The 24,625-nt window shown below is 36.2% G+C and overlaps 3 protein-coding genes across 10 annotated transcripts in view; 1 reads left to right on the forward strand and 2 right to left on the reverse strand.

The window, feature by feature from the left end:
- Window positions 1-3,193, reverse strand: part of C1H12orf50 (chromosome 1 C12orf50 homolog) — a 16,253-nt gene extending 13,060 nt beyond the window's left edge. The window contains exons 1-2 of one of the 4 annotated variants that reach the window (XM_021385353.1): window positions 3,055-3,193; window positions 2,136-2,254 (exon numbers count right to left, since the gene is read on the reverse strand). Coding sequence is in view for 3 of the 4 variants with exons in the window: in XM_021385352.1 (XP_021241027.1) it covers window positions 1,472-1,519 (48 nt within the window). In the remaining variant the exon portion in view is untranslated. Of the gene's footprint in view, window positions 1-1,471; window positions 1,833-2,135; window positions 2,255-3,054 lie in introns of those variants that run through there. The other 3 variants (XM_021385352.1, XM_021385351.1, XM_021385350.1) reach the window with 3 other exon arrangements.
- C1H12orf29 (chromosome 1 C12orf29 homolog) lies at window positions 3,146-15,100 on the forward strand. Of its 3 annotated transcripts, none has more exons than XM_021385349.1 (7): window positions 3,146-3,449; window positions 5,177-5,294; window positions 5,817-5,912; window positions 6,294-6,410; window positions 6,793-6,987; window positions 8,436-8,605; window positions 11,756-15,100. In XM_021385349.1, the coding sequence occupies exons 1-7, from the start codon at window positions 3,360-3,362 to the stop codon at window positions 11,759-11,761; spliced, it is 792 nt and encodes a 263-aa protein (XP_021241024.1). In that variant the 5' UTR covers window positions 3,146-3,359; the 3' UTR covers window positions 11,762-15,100. The 3 variants fall into 3 exon arrangements, with proteins under 3 accessions (XP_021241024.1, XP_021241023.1, XP_021241022.1); XM_021385348.1 differs by having other exon boundaries at window positions 14,101-15,100; XM_021385347.1 differs by lacking the exon at window positions 11,756-15,100 and adding an exon at window positions 9,174-10,136.
- The window catches only part of CEP290 (centrosomal protein 290), a 50,238-nt gene continuing 35,750 nt past the window's right edge, over window positions 10,138-24,625 (reverse strand). For all 3 annotated transcript variants that reach the window (XM_021385342.1, XM_021385343.1, XM_021385344.1), the window contains exons 43-54: window positions 23,729-23,884; window positions 23,002-23,125; window positions 20,621-20,755; window positions 20,282-20,368; window positions 18,490-18,654; window positions 18,068-18,190; window positions 17,580-17,752; window positions 14,089-14,230; window positions 12,384-12,457; window positions 12,145-12,248; window positions 11,216-11,322; window positions 10,138-10,928 (exon numbers count right to left, since the gene is read on the reverse strand). In XM_021385342.1, coding sequence (XP_021241017.1) covers window positions 10,740-10,928; window positions 11,216-11,322; window positions 12,145-12,248; window positions 12,384-12,457; window positions 14,089-14,230; window positions 17,580-17,752; window positions 18,068-18,190; window positions 18,490-18,654; window positions 20,282-20,368; window positions 20,621-20,755; window positions 23,002-23,125; window positions 23,729-23,884 — 1,579 coding nt within the window. In that variant the 3' untranslated portion in view covers window positions 10,138-10,739. The remainder of the gene's footprint in view (window positions 10,929-11,215; window positions 11,323-12,144; window positions 12,249-12,383; window positions 12,458-14,088; window positions 14,231-17,579; window positions 17,753-18,067; window positions 18,191-18,489; window positions 18,655-20,281; window positions 20,369-20,620; window positions 20,756-23,001; window positions 23,126-23,728; window positions 23,885-24,625) is intronic.

A 24,625-nucleotide genomic window follows, 5' to 3' on the forward strand; every position in this document is an offset into this window, starting at 1 on the left:
CGGACACCTCTCTTGTCTCCATAATGCACACAAGGTATCACAGCTAAGAGGTTTTTCACAGTGGCAGAATCTAGAAATCCTAATGAGGAGAATGATTTTGAGGCTAAGACATACTAAATTCCCATACACGATGTATCAGTGGCTGCCTTAAATGTGAATCTCCTTCAATAAAGCTCATTTTCATTAATGGGAGAAACCAGACAGCAGCCAACTATAAAAAGTTAATGATGAAAAATACTGACAAGTTACTAAAAACATTCAGGATTTGATGTTTTGAGACTACTGTCATTACACTGCTCACACCATCTGCCCATTGTTTTTATATATGACAAACAAAAGCTTAATGGGAAAAAAAAATATTGATGTTGTTTTGTTTAATTATTTAATTATTGCTGCTTCACATCTACATACAATCACAATGCTGGGATTATACTGATCAAGATTTTTCCAGATTAAGTCTTTGTACAATAGTGCACAATTAGCACGTTTCCAATGAAAGTCCCTTTCTTTAGTCAAAATTCTTTCCCTCTGCCTTATTAAAGTTTTTCAATTCTAGCATCTTCTCTGATTATACAACTCACGTTTTGCTATAACTTGAGCAATCATTCTCAAGCATGTGGCAAGGAAACTCATAATTACAAACAGGCACGTGCTCATAACCATTACTCTGAATATGGGAAAATCAAGTTTATATTTGGGATATCAACTACATGCCAGCTGAGAGTTGGGAACACCAGATGACCAGCTATTTCTTAATGAATTTGTCTAATTTTTTTTTTTTTAAGGAAAACAAAGTCACGCTTGCAAATGTTTGGACTCTCCCTGAAGTAAATGGGAATATTCCCATCTGCTTTGGGGAGATAAATTTCACTCAGTTGCAAACATTAACAGCTGAAGGAGCTGAATCAACCACACTGCTTTTGGAATTCAGACGATACAGCTGGTCCACACACTGAGACATGCTGGGGTTTGGAGCCAAAGCCCGTCTCCGAAGCATTAATGCCTAAATCACTAATGCTCAAATAGATGCAATAAGCAAGAACCCTGCATCGACTCCTGGATTTTTACCAGTTGCAACAATTTTTGTCCTTTAAAGGACAAAACCCATTTTGAATGGCTTCATTTTCTGTAACAGGTTTAAAGAAATTCAGGTAGTCAGTGTAAGCAGAAATTATAAACATAGTCTATTAATTCAGATTTAATATAACACTGACAGATTAAGAGAGATCAATAATGAGTGATTTTTAAGTGAGATCTTTAACTTCTGTGCTCCCTGAGTATCTGAGCCCTAGTCACAGAAGTAATTAGGACAACTAGCTCTTCTCACTTCTGAAGATCAGATAATTGACTTACGTATGCTGCCATGATAGAGACATATCAACTTCTAGTGTTAGATAATAAATCTCCCTCTAAATATGCATGTATCAAAGAAGTCAAGGATGCTAACCACTCTAATATCTATAGCGTTTACCTGTGCGTATGGAGAATAAAAACAGCGTTCATTCCCACCTTCAGCCATTTTCACTTCTTATGCATCTACTCTACTCGTTTTATTCAGGCAGAGCATACATTAAAACATAAAAGCTATCAATGTACAGGGAAATCTTAATTTTATCCTGAAAACAGTAGTTTTCTTTAAAAATTGGGTTTTCAGAACTTTGACTCTGCTTCTGTTTTGAAATAAAACTCCAAATGACAGCGTAGCTAAAACTAAGCACAGCAGAAGTAAGGAGGTGGCCAGGTTTGCTAACGGTCAAAGACGGCTGCAAGCAAGGGCAGAATGTTACGTATCCACGGTTTCCACTGTTACTCTAGATCTTGTGACATCATCAGATGACTCGTAATCTTTCAGGCTTGAACATCTTCCCTTTTCCCATTGCTGAAGAATAAAGTATGGAAAATCGAACCATTGCCAAGAGTTTCTTGTAAACTCTTCTTTCAAAATTCCTTCTTGCAAAGTTTCTTCTTTCAAACAGTTTGGTGTAAAATGGAACAAACCCAATTGGCATAGTTTATATGATACCCAACTTCTCACTGTAGAAGCTGTGGTCTTCTAAACAAATCTTTGATACAACAAATATAAATCTTATCCCTAGACTTTTAACCAAAATCCTTGTACCCAATGTTTTCCTTACCGTATCTCTCTTTGGACTGAGACACTTGCTGCTTCCTGTCAGTACTCTCTAAGGTGCTGAGTGCTTATACTGTTTATGTTAATTGCTTTCTCTCGCTCCCATGATGTCCACTGCCACAGCTAAAGCAGAGAGAACAGCATACACTTGTGTTACCAATTAACACTCCCATTCTCATTCAAGTCCTGGGTTGCCTCTGCACAAAAAATATCTAGGGATGAAAATAAATTTTTAATCCTGGAAAGCGATCAGATGTACATTCCCACCACATGGGATCAGATTTACAACATTGTGTGACACTACTGACTTCAAGATGAACACTGAAAAGCACTGTTAGATCAAAATGTGAGACTTCTGAAGTAAAACATAAAAGGACGAGCAGAAGGGAAAACGAGAAGGATGCCATGGCTTTGTGAGTAGTAAGAACGAAGGAGAAGAGAAGTGATATAGGTACTGGAGTAGACAGAAGGTGGAATTGAAGGAAGAGGTCTAGCAATACCTGGAAGAGGTGCACTAGAGCATTCTTTGGGGAAAAGAAGACAGCACACTGGACTGATGTACCATCAGAATGCATATGGCATGCCTGACTGCTGTGACTTACTCGCTAAATAAAATTATTTCTCAAGGAATGACCTCACCTGAAACCGCTGGCTAGGCTCAATGTGGGGAGGAAAAGCAAGAGCTTTAACAGAGGAACGACATGAAAGGGCCCTAGAAGTTACACACACCTTCCACCTGAACTCAGCACCCAGGAATGTTAAGAAAATTAAGGAGAACAGATTAAGGCGATGAATAATGAACCATCAGTGGGCAGGAGTTCGCAGTGAAACAAACAGTTACCGCTGCCAAGAACTACCCTAACTCTGACTGCGCAGAGAACCTGGGCACCGAAGGGAGGCGGCTGTCCCGCCGGAGGTACAACCTGACACTGGGAAGTCTCCGCTCCTTGGGGACACCGCTTCCATGCCCGTGCAGAGGCGGAGGGAAGGCTACCGAGCGAAGGCAGCGGCTCCAGTAACAGACAACGGCTTTCGCCTCAGCCTCGGCGCGAGCCCCGTCCCGGCGCTCCGCCCGCCGCGGAACGCCCCGCCTGACGCGAGAGGCGGCCTCGCTCCGGCACGGGGCTCCTGCCGGGCGCCGCCAGACTACGTCTCCCATGGCGCAGCGCGGTGCGGGCGCGCTTCCGGCTGGGCGCGGGGCCGACGGCGGGACCGGGCCGGCGGGACCATGAGCCGCAGGTGCGCGGTGCAGCGCAAGGTGCCGTGTTTGTTCGTGACCGAGGTGAAGGAGGAGCCGTCGGCCAAGCGGGAGCGCCAGGTGCCCGGGGCGGCGTCGGCCGGGGGAAGTGCTGGGCCTGGGGGGCCGAGGCCGGGAGTCGGCGGCAGTGTCGTCCGAGTGAAGTCCGGCCCGGCTACAGGGGAGCGCATGGGGGGCGAGAGAGGAATGTCAGAGGGCGGGATGGCATCTGGTGCTGCTGGAGGCTTCCACTTTCTGTTGTCCAGTTCCAGTGAAAAACCTGTGGGCTGCGCAGTGAGATGGAATCCGTCTGTGTGATTTTCTCCCGTTGATGTTTGATTAAGGAATGGAAGAACTAAAATAATGCCGTTGCATCGGTAACTGCGTTGTTGACTTTTCAGTACCTGCACCCTATAATGGTCGTGTTAGGGTCCTTCCCTAAGTTGTTATTTCTTCATATGGAAAAAGCAGATGGGATTAGGCATGGGGTTGGGTATAGCACTGGGGCTATGGCTGCTAGGAAAGAAAGGTAGTGCTGGTAGGAAAACTGACTGACGTTTTCTTCACTGTCCTGAAAATGTTGTCCTCATATGTAATTTATGTTATGGTTACAGATAGGATTAATGAAATGTTTGAGGGGGAACTCATTGCAGCCTTTCAGTATTGAAAGGAAGTTTATGGAAGAAAGGGAGACCAACTTTTTACACGGTCTAGTAGTGATAGGACATGGGGGAACTTTTTTAAAGTAAAGAGGGGAGGTTTAGGTTAGATTTTAGGGGAAATATCTTTACTCAGAGGGCAGTGAGGTGCTGGCACGGCTGCCCAGAGAAACTGGGTGCCCCATCCCTGACGGTGTTCATGGCCAGGCTGGATGGGGCCCTGGGCAGCCTGAGCTGGTGGGTGGTGTTACTGCTGCAGGGGGTTGGATCTACGTGGTCTCTAAGGTCCCTTCTAACCCAGGGCATTCTTCGATTCTATAAAATAGTCATGCAGTGTAAGCAAAGTAGGAGCTTCTCATTTTGTGAGTTCTATGTATTGTGTTCAGAGACATTTTCAAGATGAGGGCTTCGTGTTTGATCAGCAGGAAGAGACAGTGACCATCTTACAATTCAAAGCTGACTAGGGAGAGAGGAGGGAGGGATGATTATTATACTGGAAAACCTTGTTAATCCAAACACAAATGTTAACACGGTTTCACTAAAACTGTTACAGAAGTACTACTACTAATACCTCGTAGAAACGTGAACTAATCATGGCTGGATATTATTTCAGATCACTGGATGCCTTATTTCTGTATTCTTTCTAAGTGGAAAAACGTTTTGTTAACGCTGGCACTAAGCTTGTACTAGAGTGTTTTGCCGCTTTGCACATCACTGATACGTGTATTGTATTGATGATGGTGTCACTGCCATTCAGTTCCAACCCAAAACTTAGGAGCAGGCAGGCATGCTGGATTTCTGTTACCATAGTGATATAGGAAAGTATCTCTCAAAATTCTGTCATGCTGGACTGGAACGCATCTAGGTTACATGCACCATTTAAAGTGGAAGGCAAAAAAACCTCTAAATACTAATCCAGAATGGAAAGGAGGGTCAGAGTTCACAAATAGTTGGCCTTTGGTTTTTTGTCTTACAGGATTTTTCAAACTTGTCTTCCAGAAACGACGGTTCATTTTGATAGTATTAGAAATCAGCAATGTAGTGTATAGTATTGAATTCATAGAGGCCAACTGTACAAAGCAAGAACCTGTGAAAACAAGGCAGTGGTGTAACAGTGATTAGGATTTAAAATACCTGTCTTCTTTTCAGCCATTTAAAGTTTTGGCAACTGAAACCCTAAATGAAAAGGCATTAGAAGCAGATATATACAATGCAATTCCTACTGAAAAGGTGGACGGAACCTGCTGTTACGTAACTACCTACAAAGGTAATAAGGAAGATCCATACACAAGTTTCTCATGCTGACTGGCCTGTTTTACTTGACCACAAAGTAATAGTTACCATAAATACAGTAAGATGTCCATAAAGTTGTTAGAGATTTTACTCTCTGATGTATGTGAAATATAGTTTAAGTTAACATACTACATTTTAAAAATTATTAGTAAATGTATTTTACATGCTAGAGTTTATAAAGAGGATGTTTAATTTCCTTGAGAAGGGTCAAAATTATGGAAGTTGGGAGAAAATTAGAAGATGGGTTTATTGCATCACTGGGGTTCTTGCCTTTCCCTGAAATTGTAAGAAAATTTTGTATTAAACTAGGCAAAATTCTACAAGTAGATTTTCAGATTAGTATACAATAACTAATTCATTAATTAAAGCAGTCCTTTGGATGTCAAATTTTTGAGGTGACAGATGAGTGACAGCTTCATACTTTAACTTTTATGCAGTTGATTTCTGTACTGTGTGGTTAAGTAAACTGCTGTTTTTATACCTTTGGGATCTGTAGGGCAACCATACCTATGGGCCAGGCTGGACCGAAGACCCAACAAACAAGCTGAAAAAAGGTTCAAACGATTCTTATATTCAGTGGAAGATTGTAAAGGTCAGTAAAGATTTTTTCCTGCTCTGGTGATGTGTTTTTTTCTGCTGGATACTTCACCTCTCATCTGAAGCAGGAAATGCCGCTTATCCAGCTCCCTTTTTTTTCATGTCACTCAACTTTTCTTCTCTTCTCCTAGTTTAAATGTATTATTGGCTATTCAGGTAGCTGTTTCTTAATTTTAACTACTTAAAGGCTAATATGTTACTTTAAACCTCCTGATTCTAGACTGTAAATCAAGTGTTGGTGGTTTTACAAAGTAATGTGTGCTACTGTTTTTCGAATAATGTTTAGATCACAGTATTTTAATGCTTGCATTGACAGAAGATTAAAATGTAATTCTAACAGTTTGCCAAATTCTAAATGCTGCATTTATATGTCTAGAATTTATTTGGAATGTTGAAGAGGATTTCAAGCCTGTGCCAGATACCTGGATCCCAGCCAAGGAAATAGAGTTCTCTAATGGCAATCCTTTGCCTGATGAAAATGGACATATGCCAGGTACATATGGTAAAATGGTGAAAAAATACTGTTCTGAGGTGAATCAGAATTAGTTCCAGAGTTAAAAATAGTAGTTAACATATGTAGAAAACAATCAAAATATTATTCGTTCATTATCCAGAAAGGCTTTGTTCTGACATACTGAAAATAATTACAGTTTGCCTTCAGCTGATGCTCTGTATGTCCGTACTAGAAAATTGCCATGTTTGTATTCCTCTTTTGTTTCTTAGAGATATAACTGTTTCTCTAGATACTTTGTTTTTAGCTAAGGTAACTGCTGTGTTTTTTTGTTGTTGTTTTGTTTTTGTTTTGATGCATATGCAGTTTTAATTGGCATTTGATACATTTAGATACTTTGGTAAAATGCAATGTTTTTCCATAGGTTGGGTGCCTGTGGAGAAAAACAGCAAGCAGTATTGCTGGCACTCATCTGTTGTAAATTATGAGGCTGAAGTGGCACTTGTATTGAAACACCATGCTGACCCTGGGCTTTTGGAAATTAGACCAGTATCACTGTCAGAACTTGTAGAACAAACACTGGAGCTTATTGGGACAAATATTAATGCGAATCCGTATGGTAAGTTTGTATGGATAAAAATACTTTATTCAGTGATATTTTAGCTGGAAAAGCATTAATTTTCTTTGTATAATGTTTTTTTTTTCCTCTTTAGAAGAAAAGAAAAAGCATGTTTAAATATGTAACATTTATTAGAAAGGAAAGAAAGGGCTAGCTTGAAGAATACTCACAGGTTGGTACCCAAAAACTGCTCAGCTCAGAACGTCTATCTGTTACAATTTTGTCTGTTAAACCTCTTTCTGCCTGCGTGTTCTTCAGGAGTTAATATGAAAATGCTTTGCTGTAGCTTTTCAACAAAGAGCAGCAGTTTTATTCATGCAAAGAACCATAAAAACTCCTGCACGAAGGTAACTGTGATTTTAAAAAATATATACTTATTGCATATATCTATTTATAGGAAACAATTTATGGCATACCTGAAACTGAGGTTTCTGCTACATTGATGCAGAGCTGTGTGACACCTGAAAGGGAAAAATGGCTGTGCTGTTGAAGACTGCTTTCTCAGTAGTCAAGATGCAGGTTTTAACTGATGCTTATTGCAGTTTTCAGACAGTTAATGAGTACCATCTCATTCTTAATGAGAATTTCCCAGAACAAAAAAAATACACTAACTGGAAAAACTGTTTTAAACATTAGTTTTTAAAATATTTTCAGATTGTTTGAGGGTGCTTCTCTTCTTGATGCTGCTTAGTTCATCAAAATAGAAAATTTTATTCAGCCATAGATTTTTTTGGTCTCTGGAATTAGTCACAAGTTGCAGTTTTAAAATTATTAAATATTATGAGTATCATCTTTGGGAAATGTAATTTGAAAGCTAAATTTTGTCTGTGACTTCTCCCTTTCAAAGCCTGCTAACTGAAAACACAATTAAGCATGAGCACAAATGAATTTTAACTTCCTTGCTTGGCTGCTAGGGTAACTGCCAAGGAAGGAGAGGAAAAATAGTAGTACATGGTCTAAGCATTATGTTAGAATTTAAACAAATGGCGACAAAATTTTTTTATACTTTTGGCCTTAGTTTTCAGTGTAAATCTTCAGTCACTGAAGAGGCAATGCTTTTTTTTCTTTAATTAAACAGCCTTGCCTAAGTGTTATTCTACATTCACGAGAAGATGTGCCATTTCACAAACTAAGATGTTTGTGATATGGATTGTGATCCGACGCATGAAGAATTTAGTGGCTCTGTGGTTACTGAGGAGGTGACCATGAGCATGAAACCGAATACTGTAACATCTGAGACATGTTAATTTATATTCTATAAATAAAAGTTGCGTGAGAAGACGGTTACATTTGATATTGATATGTAATTGGTCTTTTAAGGACAGTATATTGCTGTAGAGTCTAATAGAAATCTGCCTTTGTAGAGTGCTTTTTTGATGTCTGTAATAAAAGTGAGGTAAATGTTAGAACACGTAACTGCAGAAAGATTTTTGTTCCTTTTAACATAGGATTGGGAAGCAAAAAGCAACCTATACATCTTCTCGTACCACATGGAGCATTTGAAATAAAGAATCCACCTACTTTGAAACAAAATGACATAGTGTCATGGTTTGAAGGCTGCAGTGAGGGTAAAGTTGAAGGAATTGTTTGGCACTGCCGTGATGGATGTTTAATCAAGGTAAATATCTGGATAGAGGCATAGAAAGCACTGTAATAATTTGTAGTAGCTGAGGCATTGTGGCTTATCATTCACTTTTTACCTTGCTTTTCAAATTCTTTATTAGTAATCCTAGCAAATTTGGTTATGGGAGAATTAAGCAAGCCACCAGACAGCATTCACTACAGCTGACGGTTTATTAAAAATGTTTATTACCTACATTATGTTAATAGTAATTGAGAATATAAAATAGTTTTCCTATCCACATAGGATTCGGTCAACATTTTAGAACTTTATTTAAAAAATTCATTTCTCGTAATGTTGACGTGGAGAATAAGGATTGTTGATGTGATCTTTGATTAATTAGCAAGTTAATTTTTATTTCTGATGCTTTAGAGGACACGGTGGTTCTTGTTTGCTTTTTGTGCTTCACTTAATCATATTATGCGAACAACAGATAACTAATAAATGTTTATCAGAATTGACCTAGTAGAGCATCCTAGAACTGAAGCTCTCTTCCCCCTCAAATTGGGAACTCTCAGGCTGCTATATCAAAATCTCTAAATGAATCTATTTCTTCTTATTTTAGCTCCATCGCCATCATCTTGGTTTATGCTGGCCACTTGCAGAGACATACCTGAATTCTCAGCCTGTTGTTATTTCTTTTAATAGAAATGACTATGATTGTGATTTTGGACCAAAGAGTTTGTTTCACCAGTTTTCAAAACTAGACGGTCAAAGATTTGACAGACTCAAAGATATCAAGTTTGATGATTGAAGTTATTTTTCTGTTTTAAGTTAATAGCTGTATGTCCTGCATTCCGCTTATTTCTATCACAGAACTCTTTACAAAAAGGAATCTACCTGCTTTTAAGCAGCAAGCTCTGTACTCTACAGTTTGAAGTTTTTCTTAAATGGCTTATTGTATGTAATAACATATGTGACATCCAGAACAGATTCTAGCTTTCAGCATGTTTATTTTTATATTTGAAAAATCCGTAACTTGTGAACCCATTTCTGGAACTGCTAATGGTTAAGCAGCACGTTGTCTAACACTGGCTGATCCTAGTAGCTTAGTTAATGAATGTAATCAACTGTAAAAGTTTGAGGTTGCACTTTTCTAAATATAATTACTATAACACAATAACATGTAGAATTCATACTCAAGATCTAGTTTTTTTCTTATCAGTGCTGAATAGATTTCTAGTGGGACCAGAATTAGGTCTGAAGTATGATGATTTCTTAAAACGTTTATGTTTCTCTTGGGTGAAAAATTTTTTATGGTATTACTTAACTGATAAGCTGCAGCGTTATGCTAGTACCTGAAAAAACTAATTAAGCTACATCCTACATCTACTTCCACTATTTTTGTGCAAAGATCTGAGGAAGTTAATAGGAAGTATACTCATTCTATTTTGAAGATTCTTAGTGAGTAGAAAGAGATTTGACTTGACTTCGTAGTAGTCATTTTACAACTGCATCTAAATTTATCAAAAGAATATTAAGTATTTGAAAAAAGATGGCATCAATAATAAAGTAAGAATGCATAGTGGTTTGATTGGTCTTTATTTTATTTGCACTATAAAATATGTATCTATCTATAAAAAGTATACAAAATGAAAAATTTCACATAGTAGCTGTACATTTATCTACAAAAATACTGCTAGTTTGGCTGATGTTCTGCAGGCATGTTTTCCATTCTTTATTCTTGAATTTTCTACAATTGAGGTAAAAATAAATAACATTGTAAGAACAGAGACGACAACAACACTGTCTTGTGTTGAGATGCAAGACAGTAAGAATAAATTACAGTATTGTTGATCTGGAATTTACCATACATAAAGTGCTTTCAGAGTTTCTGTACTTGTGGTTAGGAGTTGGAAACATGGACTTTTCCTTAAGAATGTGTATTACTGCAATTACTGTTCTGAATAATATTGCAAAGTAGATGGGGGAGGTACATTGGTTTTCATTTTGACTGGTGCATATAAATACTGACCACAATTCATTGACTAATCCAATCCAGCAAGCTGCAGAACGTGCCAAACCGTTATGACTTCAATATTTTTTTTTCATCCTGGAATAATAGACAAATCAGTATTATATAACTGCCCTAGAATTTATTTTCCATAGCAATGCTGAGGAAACAAAATGTCTAATCAACAGCAGTATTGGCTGGGCTATCCACTTGTATGCCAAACTCTTCAGACAGCTTCTTTAATCTTTCTTCTAAAATAATATTTTTTTTTACTTCTTCGTTATAGTTGTATTTCAGATCTTCAATTTCTTCAAAAAAGGAAGGATTGAAGTTTTCCAGTTCTTTTCTCAACTTTTTTGTTTCTTCCTGTTACAAAGAACAAAGGGGTACCATCTATAACCAAAACTAAGGAAATACTTGTTACCAACAGCTTTTTTGCCTTTTTCTTCAGAGGCAAAAGTATTAGAGAACATACATTCTACTACAGACAAATCTACTCAGGAAGAGAAAATTCACTAACAAAATCAGCTTCGCAGCCGTAATATGCTTAGAAATTGACAGCTGCTTTAGTGTTAGTTTGGGTCTTAAGTGGGTTCTTCTAGCTGACTATAGTTGTGGTCATTATCTTGCCGAAGATAATCTCTGCAACTCACCTTTAACTGCTCTTTCTCCAACTCTGAGGCTTTCAGCTGTGCCTGGAGGTCAGCTACTTCTGTCGTTAACTCATCGTTTTTATCCTTCTTTGCAACTTCATTATTTCCTACAAAAATTATCAACTTGGTAGGAAATTTCAGGGAAGTATAATCAATTACATGAATAAATTTGTTACAATAATACTTCAGCTGTTTCAGCTGTAAAGAGATGCAGTGTGCAAACTCAGTTGTGATCAACAACCACCAAAATTTCAAATAATCTTGGCTATTCTTTGGTTCTTCCACAGTTAGATAATGGCGTATAATTCTTGTTATTGAATGCAGTACTCAAATGTACATGTACAGTTTCTCTGAATTAAATACAGAAAATTTGGAAAAGACAGTTTAAGGATCTTATTATATTCATGATTCAAGAGCATGTTGTTTTTGTTTTTTTGTTTATTTTTTTCCCAGTCTTATGGCAATGGGCTGCTCTATAGTACTCTCCTTTGCTTTTGCTGTAGCTTTTTCTGACAGCTGCTAATCTTAAATCATTCACAGGGCTGATATCCTGAAACAGACAGTTGTTTTCTGGCAGCCGGGACCCCAAGGCAAGTGGAGTAAGCAGGAGGGTTTCAATGAATGACCGAAGTCTTACAAGCAGTATTTGAGGTTTATAAAGCATGAAATACTCATCTTCTTGGAAAGGGAAATCTTGCAAAGATTCCAGCCTCTTGCTCAAAGTAATTTTTAGTAATACTTCTTCATAAATATCTTAGGTAAATTCTCAAACATCAGAGTACCTTAATTTGCTCAGGTTTATGGTACACTGGCATTAACAGAACCATAGAAATATTTGGATTATATTGTCATCTTGCACACATTAAGTAAAAATAGTTTTAGGCCCAAACTACACAAAAATCTTTATTTTAGGTATTATAAATGATTACCAGCTGCAGGACCTTTGCTTGTGTACGTGTGTATGTGGTGCTTATAGTCTTCTATCTGGCGTGCTAGTTCTGCTTTTTCTTCCTTTAATTGATTATTAGTTAATCTGGAATATAAAACAATTTTATAATAATTCAATATATATCCTCATGTTTTGGAATATGTAATGTGTAATTAAAAAGTGCAGTGGCTTTTTGTTGATCATTCTCATTTCATATATGTTGGCTGAGGAATACAATACCGTAAAAGCTGAAGCTCCCTGATGAGGCCTTGCTCTGTTCTTGCACCTTCAGGAAAGTGGTTGAGAAGCTCAATCTTGAAAGAAATGATTAAAAAAAAAGTCTTGAAAACAGTATCCACAGATACTGCATTTCACATGGAGTTAGTTACTTCTCTTTCACATAGTTTAGTAAAATGAAAGAAAATAATACTAATATACTAATGGTGTAATGAAGTACTAGGTGATCACAAGGGGTGGAAAAAAAAAAGTAATAACCTACAACCAGTTTTTGCAAAGTTTCTAATTATCTACAGTCCTCTTAAAGAGAGGATGTGCTCCATATTTCATGAAGGGTGGAAAAGAAGTATTGAAAAGATAGATTGAAAAGAAAGTTAGGAACATAAATTGAGGCATCAGAATGATGTATAGATATGCTTACAAAATTGATACACATTAAAGGTAGTGGCATGTTTGTATGAATACCTAGGTGTCCAAGTTTCTTTCTCCGTGTGACGTGAAATTTAAGTAACTTTGCAATTAAAACCCGAATTAATGTACATTGACTGGAAATGACCTGTAGTCATAAACTAGAAGCAGAGAGAGAGTTAGCCTGTAGATGTACCTTTCAGTAGAAAAGATACAAGAGCAAAAATTTTAAATCTCTTAAATTAGATTTTTTTTCAATACAGTGATTATTTGTGAATTCTCCTTAGGCTACTGTTAGGTACAAATTTTGGTTCTGTTATTGCCTAAAATTCTTTGACAATAGATCTGTTTCTTTGAAATGGAGCGAACCTTGACCACATCCTTTCATCTGCATTTGAGACAAAACAAACCTGAAATTGTGTTGCCTCAGAGAAATGTCACATAACAAAAGAATTTTTCTCTTAATTTTGCTATCGGTAAGCAAGATCCAGCAGTTCAGGTGAGGCTTATTCATGTTAATAGTGCTGACTTTAAACCAAAAAGAGAAAAGCAAACATAAGCAAAGCTTGAAGTAATTGTTTTACAAAACTCCATCCTATGTTCTTTTTCTATTTATTGAACACATTTACTTGGTTAGATAATATGACTTCTGTGCATTCCGCACTTTACTCTGAGAAGCACCAGTGCAAGATGTCCAGGGAAGAAAACCATGCACTTCTTAGTAAACAAGAAGATGGAAGCTAATCTAGGTGGTACACAGACATAGGGCTACATCTCTGGCATACCTGAAGCTCAAAATCCAATCCATCTTTTCAAATGTACCTTAGTTAAATTCAATAACTTATCCATGTATGAACTGTATTTGTAAAGACTTACTATAAGGACTATATAATATGATGCCATATTGGAAAGAGACACAAAAATCCCCTTTAAGATGGAAAAGTCTGTCCCCCAAAAAGACCTGAAGAAAGAAGGTGTAGGAAAAGTACTTTGCTGAACAAGCTAGAATGATTTTAAGACAATATGAAGTATCTATACTTACAGCCTTTCAAATGATCAATGCAACTGTAATTGAAAAATACAGAGAAATACTACTTCCCCTAAGGGAAGGCATCTGTATGTATTCATCAGTGGTAAACCTTATTAATCAGCAAAAATATCTAAATGTACAATTATGGCAACTAAAATTGAAAATAATTAAAAACAATGATTCGAGAAGAATAAACTCTGTCAGTACGGACATTAGAAGAAAATTAATCAAATCTGTTCTTAGAGTCATCTGGCTTAGATTTTTACTCACTTGTTCTTTTAGATCCTGTAAGTTTTTATCAGCGTTGTGTTCACGTTCTGTTGCCTCCTGAAGTAGCCGTTTAAGGTCAGTAATGCTTTGGGTTTTTTTAGCAATATCCATTTCCAATTCCTTTATCTTTGTTTCATGCATCCTGGTAATAGGATTATTATTATTATTTAAAGAGAAAAAGATAAGAGGAAAAGCTATCATCTTTACAAAAATAGAAATCAAAATATTCTCAAAGCAGATGACATCATAAAAGACACCCTAAAATATGCTTGGAGCAGAGGCCTTTAAATAATCACTGATCTTATTAAATAAGTGAGCTGAATTAAGCATAATTAAACATTTTTGTATTATTTTAGAATAAAGGTTCTTCCAAATGTTCCACCACTGCTGACCTTACTTTGTGTGTGTACTTTAACAAGGAGTTACTGGCATCCTCTATGGTTTTGCACATATACACCAGGCTATTTCTTGCTAAACCATGCATGTCTTTTACTGCACTCTGTTGGATGATGCAGTGTTTAGGTCTTAACTTTGTGATTTAACAATTTATGGAAAAGAAATCAATGTAGTAAGAAAATGCTTAATACAGATGCAGGAGATGCAGACTCCCAGCAAATAAAAGTGTTCTACAAGAAATGATGTTTTGCCTGGAGTCTGAGGAGGAATCCATTTTGCTTTGAGTCAGCTACAAAAGTAGAAACACGGGAACATTGGTTGCAAGACATGCTAGAGGTATTTAATCCAATCTTCCTGCTGAAGAGGCTCTTCAGATATGGACTCTAACCTCTTCCTCCATGCCAAACAGTAAAATCCCAAGGATCATGTAGATGATGCCAAACCAAGGACTTTTTATTACCATGTTCCTGATTTGGAAAATATGTTGGTGAGGTGGACTACATGATAAAGTGCTCCAGTGAGCTTCTTTTTGTTAGGCTGATATTATTTATTTACTTCAAAATGTTGTTAATCTTAAACCATGTTAAAGCAAATAAAAGTTTTTATTCACACCATTTGAAATAGTCAAGTACAGTTAATCATAATGCTATATTTATATACATAGGTTTCTCCGAAAGTAATGCCTGCTGTTTATTTCCATGAAAATTAGAGAGCACAATAATGCTATACGATAGCTGAGAATTTGCTCTGCAAAACACTTTTTCAACATATTCACCAATATTAGCTGTGCATTTTTTTTTTTTGCCAGTGATGAACAAAAGCCTATGTGGTATGCTCACATAAATCTGCACCAGCAGAGGTGACCCACTGTCACCACTGCCGAAATACACCACCCACCGCTTCACTATGCTCACATCCCAGAAACGTTCAGCAAGCATCAATGAATGCGAATGGGTGCAACTTTATCCACATGGACCAATTCAGTTACATGCTTTTGCTTCATATGCGTTTCTGTGTCAGATGCCATTCTGACAGACTGTCCCTTTGCTGCCATCTGTCTCACAGGAACAAAACACAACAGATTATGGGCAGGAAGGTTCAGCCTCTACTACCATATCACCACCATCTGCTGCTGGTGTCATGGGTCAACATAATAAAACAAGAGGGCGTTACTTTTGGAGCAGCTGTCATGCATACATATGTATATATATACATACATATATACACACAAATACCTATATCAACTAAGAAGACGTTAGTACAAATGTTTTTCAAGAAGGTGAATTACTAAAAGAGAAACTATATTCAAACATTAAGCTGATGACGCCAGCCCTGAAGGGCCTACCATCTTCACTGCATGTTCCTCTTCCTCCTATGGCTGATAACCACTATTCCCCTCTTTCTCGCACTAAATATGGCAGCCATCTGACCTTGCATATAGACATTTTACCTCACTACGTAGTTAGGAAGAAGGAGTAAATAAAGAAACAGCTTTCTGAAGTCTCAGTGAAGTGAAATGGTTCAGCATTGAAGCTCTAGAATTCCGCCAAGGGATCCCACAGGAATGCAAGACTAGAGAGACTGAAGTTCAACAGCAATCTGACCTTGTCTGAAATCAGACAGATGTCTCTCTTGTCCAGTTAATCTTCTGCCCTCATAAGGTTGCTGTCAGAGGTAGACAAACTTTTGTAGATATTTTCTATCTCTGTTTCAAACATTAAAGATATTTTTGCAGCGTGAGCTTATGTTGTTACAAGATCATGCAGAAGCCTAGGGCTAAGTATTTTTCCACAAAAAGATGCTCTGTTCTAAGCCTCTGCAGAATAAAGGCTGTTTCTTTCTCCCACTAGCATAAGCACTGTTTCAATTTCTTGTCCTTTGATGTGCCAAGTACAACAGGTGGTACCCAATTAAAACCTTTTCCCTCAAAGAGGGATAAAATTATTCGTTCTCCATTTTCACATGAATGTATCATATATCAATATTCTGTACCAATCTGTTCATCATTAAATATGCTAGTGAGACACCTAAATATCATTTCTGTATGAAGCTCATTAGTGAAAACAGGCGTAACAGTAATGTTTTTGGACTGGCAATGCTTTCGGGGATGATTGCTCACCAAAATACCTACTGTAAGCAAACCACATACAGTTCAAAGCAACTTGCTTCTATCAAAGAAATGAATGCCATTAAAAATTGTTCAGTCTCCAGAGTTAACATCTCCAGCCTGTATAAGTAGGTTGTCATAGAAAAAGCATCTCAACTAACTGCAGAAGTACCAATAAAGTAATAATGCATGCCTAACTTGTAGAGCAGAAATTGGTGTCATAAAACTGCTTTGTTTAGCGTATACTCCACTGCGATGCAAGTGGTACCTGAGTTTTAGAACAACAGGTAGATAACTTTTAATTAACTGATTGGTAAAGAGTTGTAGACATTCACTACTATTACCGAAAGTAATTTTTTATGATGATTTTCAAAGTCTGAATTTTATCTACAAATCGAGGAAAGGGTGATTTCCATACTTCTTTTTATATTGGAAACGATGATCCAGTGCTAGTTTTTCAATTTTTCTCCCTTCTGCTACAAATAACAGGACCATTCTCCATTTCAGTTCCTTCAGAACACCTATGTGTACATGTCCCAAAGAGCAGGGAAATCCCAGTGGGCTTACTAACAGCCTCTGCATATTCACATGGTTAAATGTAGATACACAAATGCAACCAGGAAAATACAGGTTGTGAGCCTGTGGGCATTTTTGCTGATATTATTCCACAAAGCACACATTCGGAACATTTAAGTAGCAAGGAACATAAAATAGTTCCTCTGTCGAAGCTATCCTGGAGTCTATGGCTGATCAGAAGAATGAAGAACACAGTTTCTTTACGGAACCAGCTAACAAGGCCAATACTTAAGGATGGTAGATCTCTGGTGGATTCATATCAGAGATCTTTATACTGATTCTAGAAACTAATAGAGAATCAGACAATAAGCAGGGTATTACAAACAACTTCAAAAGAGGAAAGAAAAATTACAAAAATGAAAGTATATTTTTTCATAATATTTGAACTATGAGGAATAGTTTTAATCCATACCTTGTTACAGCAACCGATTTCCGGATTTTCCTGTCAGCTTCATCAAGCTGAGGGCCTGTGCTCTCAGCCAAATTCAGCCTCTTAATGGCTTCCTCCAGCTGTACAGTTAATTTCTCATTTAATATCTCCAAATTGTTCTTTGCTATTCGTAGCTTCTCTCCACTGTCAGCTTCCTATTGTTCAACGAAAAAAAAAGTTGTATGATACTTAACCTTACATGTATCACTGCATTACCTAAAAAGGTGGTGAGACAGTGCTGACAAGTATCCTAGATATATCTATCCCAGACCCCTAGCACTACAACTTCCAAATTCTATCTTGGCCTGTTTCTTAGATGTCTCCTCTCCACATGTAATTAAAAGTTCCGTAATGGCAGTAACAATACTTAGAAAGGTATCCACTCCACATCGACCATTTAAAAAGAAAAAAAGATTCTTAGCACAACAAGTAGCTAATGGAAATAAAGGGATGCAATACAATGATCATACCTTTTTCAGCTCTTTACGTAGCCTCTCATTTTCAGTAATGACTTTTTCCATTCCTTTGGTTTTAGATTCATAATGCATACTCAGCTGGCCCCCAACATGAAGTTTCATTTTCTTCATTTCAGACTAAATAGTAAACGGTTTGTTAAAACATACTGACATTACTTCAAATTTCCTTTTTTGCAGTTACAGCTGTTTCAGCAGTTACAGTTACCTAACAGACTGAACATTTCATTACATATTTAAATGTATCTTAACATACAAAGTATCTTTCCATAAATCATGCAGTATGTTATGTTAAAATGAAGTTTTGCTTTTGTGTACTTCTGTACTTATTGACATCAACAACAGGCTTGCTGTTCAATTTTTCTACTAATTTGTATATAAACTCCTATCTGAATACATTATTTAAGATAAATCAGTACCTTTAACCTCTCGTTTTCCTGTTCAAGACCAAGTAATTTCTCATTAGAAACCACAGCTGGAGCTTTTTTCAGATCTTCATTTTCTCTTTGGACTTTCTCTACAACCTTTTTCATCAAACCAATAGTTTTTTCCAATTCTGGGACTGTCTTTCCACTTCTGCCAGCCTGTGCAGAAGAGAAAGAAAAAAAAAACAGAGTACAACCTTCTGAGATACTCCAACTCTTATTTTTATGGCATATTTTCCATTGTTTTACATTCATTATAAAGTTGTTAAAGTTTAGCATCATTTGAACCCTCAAGATTCTTGCATGCTTTGCTTTCCAAAAGGTCAAATGATTCACCTCCAAAGTCAACTTATCAGCTCCTTCAATACATTACCTAAAAAAGCTGCAGTTAAATCACAAAAATTTATGTATTTTTTAAAACAAAACATTGTAAGAATAAATCAAAGTATTAGGTTTTATTTTATTGTTGCTTGTTTGTTTTTTAATTAAGTTTTTCTTGTAGAGCAGTTTCCTGATCCAACTGACCATGCAACCGCTTGAATACTAACTCTGTCTAAAGGGGAAAGAAAAAGTCACAACTGCCTGGGAGCTTTAAGGACTAAAGAAGGGCCTTTTTTTTTTTTTTCCTAGCAACCATTCTTCTGCTGAATTAAAGTGACAGAAGAACTACAGCTTAAAGAATAAGTAAATTTAAAAAAAAGGCAATCCTCACTTATTTTCTCTATTTTTCTTTAACTATTCTATTTATGAGGTAGAAAAGCATTTAAAGAGTGTTTAAATGCCATTATTTTCTCATATTCTTCGTGGCAATGGACTCCCTCAGCAATAATGATTTAAAAATGTTGCTGTTTCTAGTTTTGGGGACAGAAGTACCTCCTTTCCACAGAGGTAAGGACCACAGCAGAGCAGAAAATGGGCAAGATTTTAGGAGCCCTACATAAACACATATACTGAGCAAGTTCTGGAAGTGAAAATTACTTATTTCTTCTCTAAAAGCACTGAAGGGATTAGAAGTTTTGCGGCTATACACAGCAGAACTAGTAAAAAAAACCCTAATAGATATTTGTGTCTGAAAAGGAAGCTTCAGAATTTGCTGTCTCTTTAGAATCTTTGAATGAAGCTGTTTCACAGACTGAATTACCCTACCCAAATGCTACAACTGCATAAGATAAAATTCCTTCCAGGTACTCCAAAGCCGAACTCCTTCTCATTGTATAATTCAAGGCTCTTGCTTAATTCTGCTTTATTTCTGATTCACACAAATAAATTTGAGAAGTCAGCAAAAGGAAAGGCACTCAGCATTACTGAAGCCTTTTTTTCCTGTAACTTTTCAAATACTGCTCTATTAACACAGCTGACAACAGCTAGAGTAAAATTTCCATAGTCTTCCATAGTAAAACAGCCTCACTAACAACAAGTTACATTAACAACTGCATCAAAATCCTACCCTTCTTTTAAAAAAAGCTGTTATGATACACTTACATTAATATATAAATGTAATTTTTATTACAAAGGCTGTAACTCCTCTTTGGTACAAACATGTTTCTGAAGATAGGTTTAATACAAAAGACAAAACAAAGCCACAATACGGCAAATATTTAATATGGTAGCTCTATTTATTCTAATGATCCTACTGACTGAATTTTATTAATTTATTGTAACAATACAACAATAAAATAACCAAGAACATTTACTGTTTGTTCTCAGTTGATTCAAAATAATTTACCTTAAATATTTTTTTTTCATATAATGTAGTTGTGATGAGAAATGCTGTTGCAATACTCACCCCTCTAACACTGCTGAGTTTTCTTTCAACATCTGCTTTCTCCTTTTTGAGAAGTTCACACATTTCTTTTAAGTCACTCACTTGGTCCTAACAGAACAAGGTAATAAGGAACTTATTTAGATTTCAAATTGAGATGAACTGTAACAAAGTTACAGTTGGTTTTATTAAAAAGAAATCAACTTCCCATTACAATGACATTTTTAATAATTTCTACCAAGCTTCCTTTTATCTTACATAAGACCATAAAAAATGTGCAATATATACAAACATCAGCTTCTTTTTAAGAAATCCACTAACTTGTGAAAGGTTAAAAAGAACAAATGGTAAAGCAGATGTTACCTTTAGTCTTGGCAAATCTCTGTTGGCTTGCTCTAGCTGGAATCTTAGCTCCATGTTTTCAGACGATAATCTTAGATTTTCCTTTAGAACCTCCTGTTCTCTTTGATATTGATCATCTGATCCTACTCCTGATGTCTTCAGGAAACAGAGAAAAAAGTAAATTATTATTAAATCGTAGGACACTATTCACTGTACCAGTTGTAGCTGATAACAGCAACAGAGGATAATGCATATTTTTCACAGAAAAAACATCAAAACAAAATGTTTACTATCTTTTTGGAATTTTTGCATCACAGAAATGTTGTGACATGTGACTGATCAGAGTTGTATTACCAACTAACAAGATCTCTGTCCTAGGGCCATGCTTTAGTGGCCATGGTGACAATGGATTGACAGTTGGAATGGAAAAGACCTCTAAGATCATCTAACCTTAATTATTCTATGACTCTGTGATTCTAACTACTTTGCTTATATTTTCTAAACTTGTTTAGCCTTTACAGAAAGCTTACAAATGAGCATAAAAAATTGCCAAACCACAATTAACTATCAAACTATTTTTACAAATAAAGTTCAAAGTCTAAAAGACATACTGTGTCTAGTAAGCTGTGACACTGCCTGGGAACAAAATCTAAGTTTAAGGACACATTCTGATATGTTTATTAAAAACTTCATACAGCATAAGAATTTCACTGAAGTCAAATAGATCATAGAACAAATCAGCTCCTATATTTTAAGACTTTACCCACAGAGGCTATTACATAAAAAGTACCTTGCATGCCAATTGCAATTGTAGGTAAATGGAAAATTATTACCCAATATTAGTAAGGAGGAAATCCTTTTGATAATACAATAATCTGCAGGTTTTATTTATATAATTATGGAATTAACCATACGATCCATTAATGCACCACTAAGAATTATAGGAATAAAGCAGAATTTCAATATAGTACATTTTTTCTAAGTATACGTAGTATCACATGGTAAGTCTTCAAAGAATGATCAACAGGCTGCATGCATCATTGTGATTATTTGTAAGATTTTTGCATCAAAACTATAGAATTGACAATTTAGTTGTGAGCTGACGTACAAGTAAATTGTGAAAGTGTAAGATTTGCTTTTATGGACTACTTGGTAACTACTTCAATATCACTGCAGACCATTCAAAACTATTCTATATTACTTCTACAGAAAAAAATGCTAGAGGATTGCTACAGTATCAAACCTCAGGCATTTCACAGAGTTCTGGGGTTGTTTCAACTCCCTCTGTATCGCTTTGGTAAGTTTCACATTTATTCTCTGCAGTGTGTTGATTCATTTCATTATTCACGTTTATTTTTTGTGCTTCATCATCATTAACTTGATTAGAAGGTTCTCCTGAATAGAAGTGATTGCAGCTCATTTTGGCAGTATAATGCTCTTCTACATTTTCTTCTTCATCAACATTTGATTGTTTGCATTTTTCTTGCTTTCTCTCCTCCTCCTCTTCAAATTCTTCATTAGTTTTTGCATTTTCAGGTTGGGTTATATTTTCTTCTTTATCACTGCAATTCTCTTCACTATCTTCAGCTTTGTTTTTCAATCCTTCCCAAGAAATATCTGTGTCCTCACATTTTTCACAATCTTCAGGATGCTGCTGCTCAGGAGTGACTTCTGCACCTGCATTCCTGGTAGCCTCATGGCCTTCATTATGCACAATGGAACTTTGTATGCTTGCTTCCTCATCTGTTTCATTGTTACCAGAAGTGCTAAGATTAGTCTGATGTTTGATTTCATCCCTATTTGAAACAGATTTCTTTTGAAGGTAATTCAAATACTTCTCTTTACTAATACTGACAGGAAGAGACTTGTTCAGTTCAGTTTGATAATATGTGCTCTAATTCAAGTTGAAGACAGAATGAAGCATGAAAGAAAAGCAGAAGACAGTAAAACAAAAGAATAAAGAAACAGACTGTCCTGTTGAATCTTTATCTTGAAGAATTAAAATAATGTAACTCAGTATTCACAATACAGTTAACTTTGTATGTATCAAAGCAGAACAAACCACACCTAATGTAACTGAAATGCAGCTAAAAATCTCCCCAAACTCTGTGTGCCACATTTTTCAATCAGCATGGTGTATAAAGTAGTCACTCAGGTGCAGACTCGCATATTTGACAACATGTATCCCTTATTTCTCCACTATAGGAAATGGAATATTTCAGCTTCTACCTGCAGAACTCAGAAAGTAGTTCTTTTTTTTCTGTACAAGAAATGGAGTATTTCATATTCTGTTTTAGAACAATAATCATTTGAAATAAAATTTGCCGAATGATACAGAATAGTAACGGATAATATTTTTGTTATGTAGGTGCAATGGTGATAGGGTCATATTATTAACTTACCGAAGGCCTAGAATACATCTCTCTTGAACTCTGTCTCTGCAATGCATGAAGCTTTTCCTGGAGGTACTGATTTTTTAAATGTAATTCTTCTACAACAGAATCTCGTGGGATTGCTTGCTGTGTTCTACATCCAAAAATTAATCAAGCCAAAATAAAAAATGGCTATTAATACAGAACGGCATACCTTTATGTAAAACAAACATGAACTTCTGGATTACTGGACTGAATCTTCTAATTTTAATGGACTAGTCATACTAAATCAATGTTATCCATGTACACCATTGCAGCTAATCCCCATGAATCAAGAGTACCTACTTTGGGAAAAGGAATCTGCTCTTTTGAGATGTGTACACCTTCTATTACTGAGGTACACTATCCACTGTGATAATGGATACAATGATTAGGAATACACTCCGTAACTGCAACATCTCAGTTCCAGTACCTTTCATCAACTTGAAATTATTACAATTTTACACAAAAGGAACCATGTTTTTCATACTGTTTCACTTTTAAAATAATGAACCAATGTTGCATAATTTCTGTATATGCACAATTGCTCCCAAGAAGCTTTAAGTTTTCTCATCATAGACTCATAGGGTTTTTGCAACTTGGTCTGCTTTTTGCTGATTGTATCACTAGATCTAATGGGTCTTTACACAGTTGTTGTTTTTTTTTTTTCTCATTTTGGTTTCTTATTTTTTATAGATTTTCTTGAAATGCCTCTCACCTCAAATGAGCAACTTCATTTTCTAAATTTAGATTCTGTTTTCTTAGTTCTTCCAGTTCTTTTTCAATCTCTGAGGCTCTTACTCCAACAACACGGTCAACAGTAACACCAGTATTTTTCAGTTTCTTCTGAAGAGTAATTTTCTCTTTTTCAGCCCTGCAACATGCAGTAAATTTGCAGCTAAAACTTTATTTACTGACTTGCTTTCTTTAAGAAAAAATATTTTCTTATCTGAAAGAATTCTTGTAATTTTTTTTCCTCACTATACTGCACCACTTTTCTCGTTAATTAAGGTTACCATACAGACAGCCACAGCTTTACAGAATAAATAAATAAATAAATCACAAATACTGGAAAAAATAATGAGCATGAAGTTAGCAGCGTGCTACTCACAAATCATTTGTTGGTCTTGCCTGTGTTTTATATCCAATTCCTGAGAGATTTGCTCTAATCTCAGACAAATGGCATTTTGAAGCAATTTCAAACCACAGTCTAACAACAGTTACAACTACCACCATCATTTGGAGGTCATCACCAACCATCATCACTACAATCCTGCCATTACTGTACTGAAGTAAACTTTACTTGCATGGAAGCCACACACATGTGGTTTGTTTTTTTGTTATGTTTTGTTTAAAAAAATATTTCTGTCTCATGAAGCTAGAACTGCCAGTACTGCAGTAGCATAATACAACAGTGGCACAGCATCCAGTTCTATTAGTCTGATTCAGTAACATGGAGATACGATTCTGTCTGTTACACTGAAACTGTTACTTGTTTGAAGGAAACAACAGAACACCATATACAAGAAGCATAATAAAACACAAATTAGTTTTATTCAGAGACTGTTTTCTTCTACAGGTGTAGAAGAAAAAAAGCTTTGTTTTTCTTCTGCAA

The sequence above is a fragment of the Numida meleagris genome, chromosome 1, assembly GCF_002078875.1.
Source record: "Numida meleagris isolate 19003 breed g44 Domestic line chromosome 1, NumMel1.0, whole genome shotgun sequence".
Taxonomy (NCBI): Eukaryota; Metazoa; Chordata; class Aves; order Galliformes; family Numididae; genus Numida; species Numida meleagris.

Bases quoted from the DNA above. Each gene is read 5' to 3' on its own strand.
- C1H12orf29 (XM_021385347.1), top strand. From the start codon at position 3,360: ATGAGCCGCAGGTGCGCGGTGCAGCGCAAGGTGCCGTGTTTGTTCGTG. The intron at 6,411-6,792 runs GTACATATGGTA...GTTTTTCCATAG, and splicing joins TGAAAATGGACATATGCCAG to GTTGGGTGCCTGTGGAGAAA. The intron at 6,988-8,435 runs GTAAGTTTGTAT...CTTTTAACATAG, and splicing joins TATTAATGCGAATCCGTATG to GATTGGGAAGCAAAAAGCAA.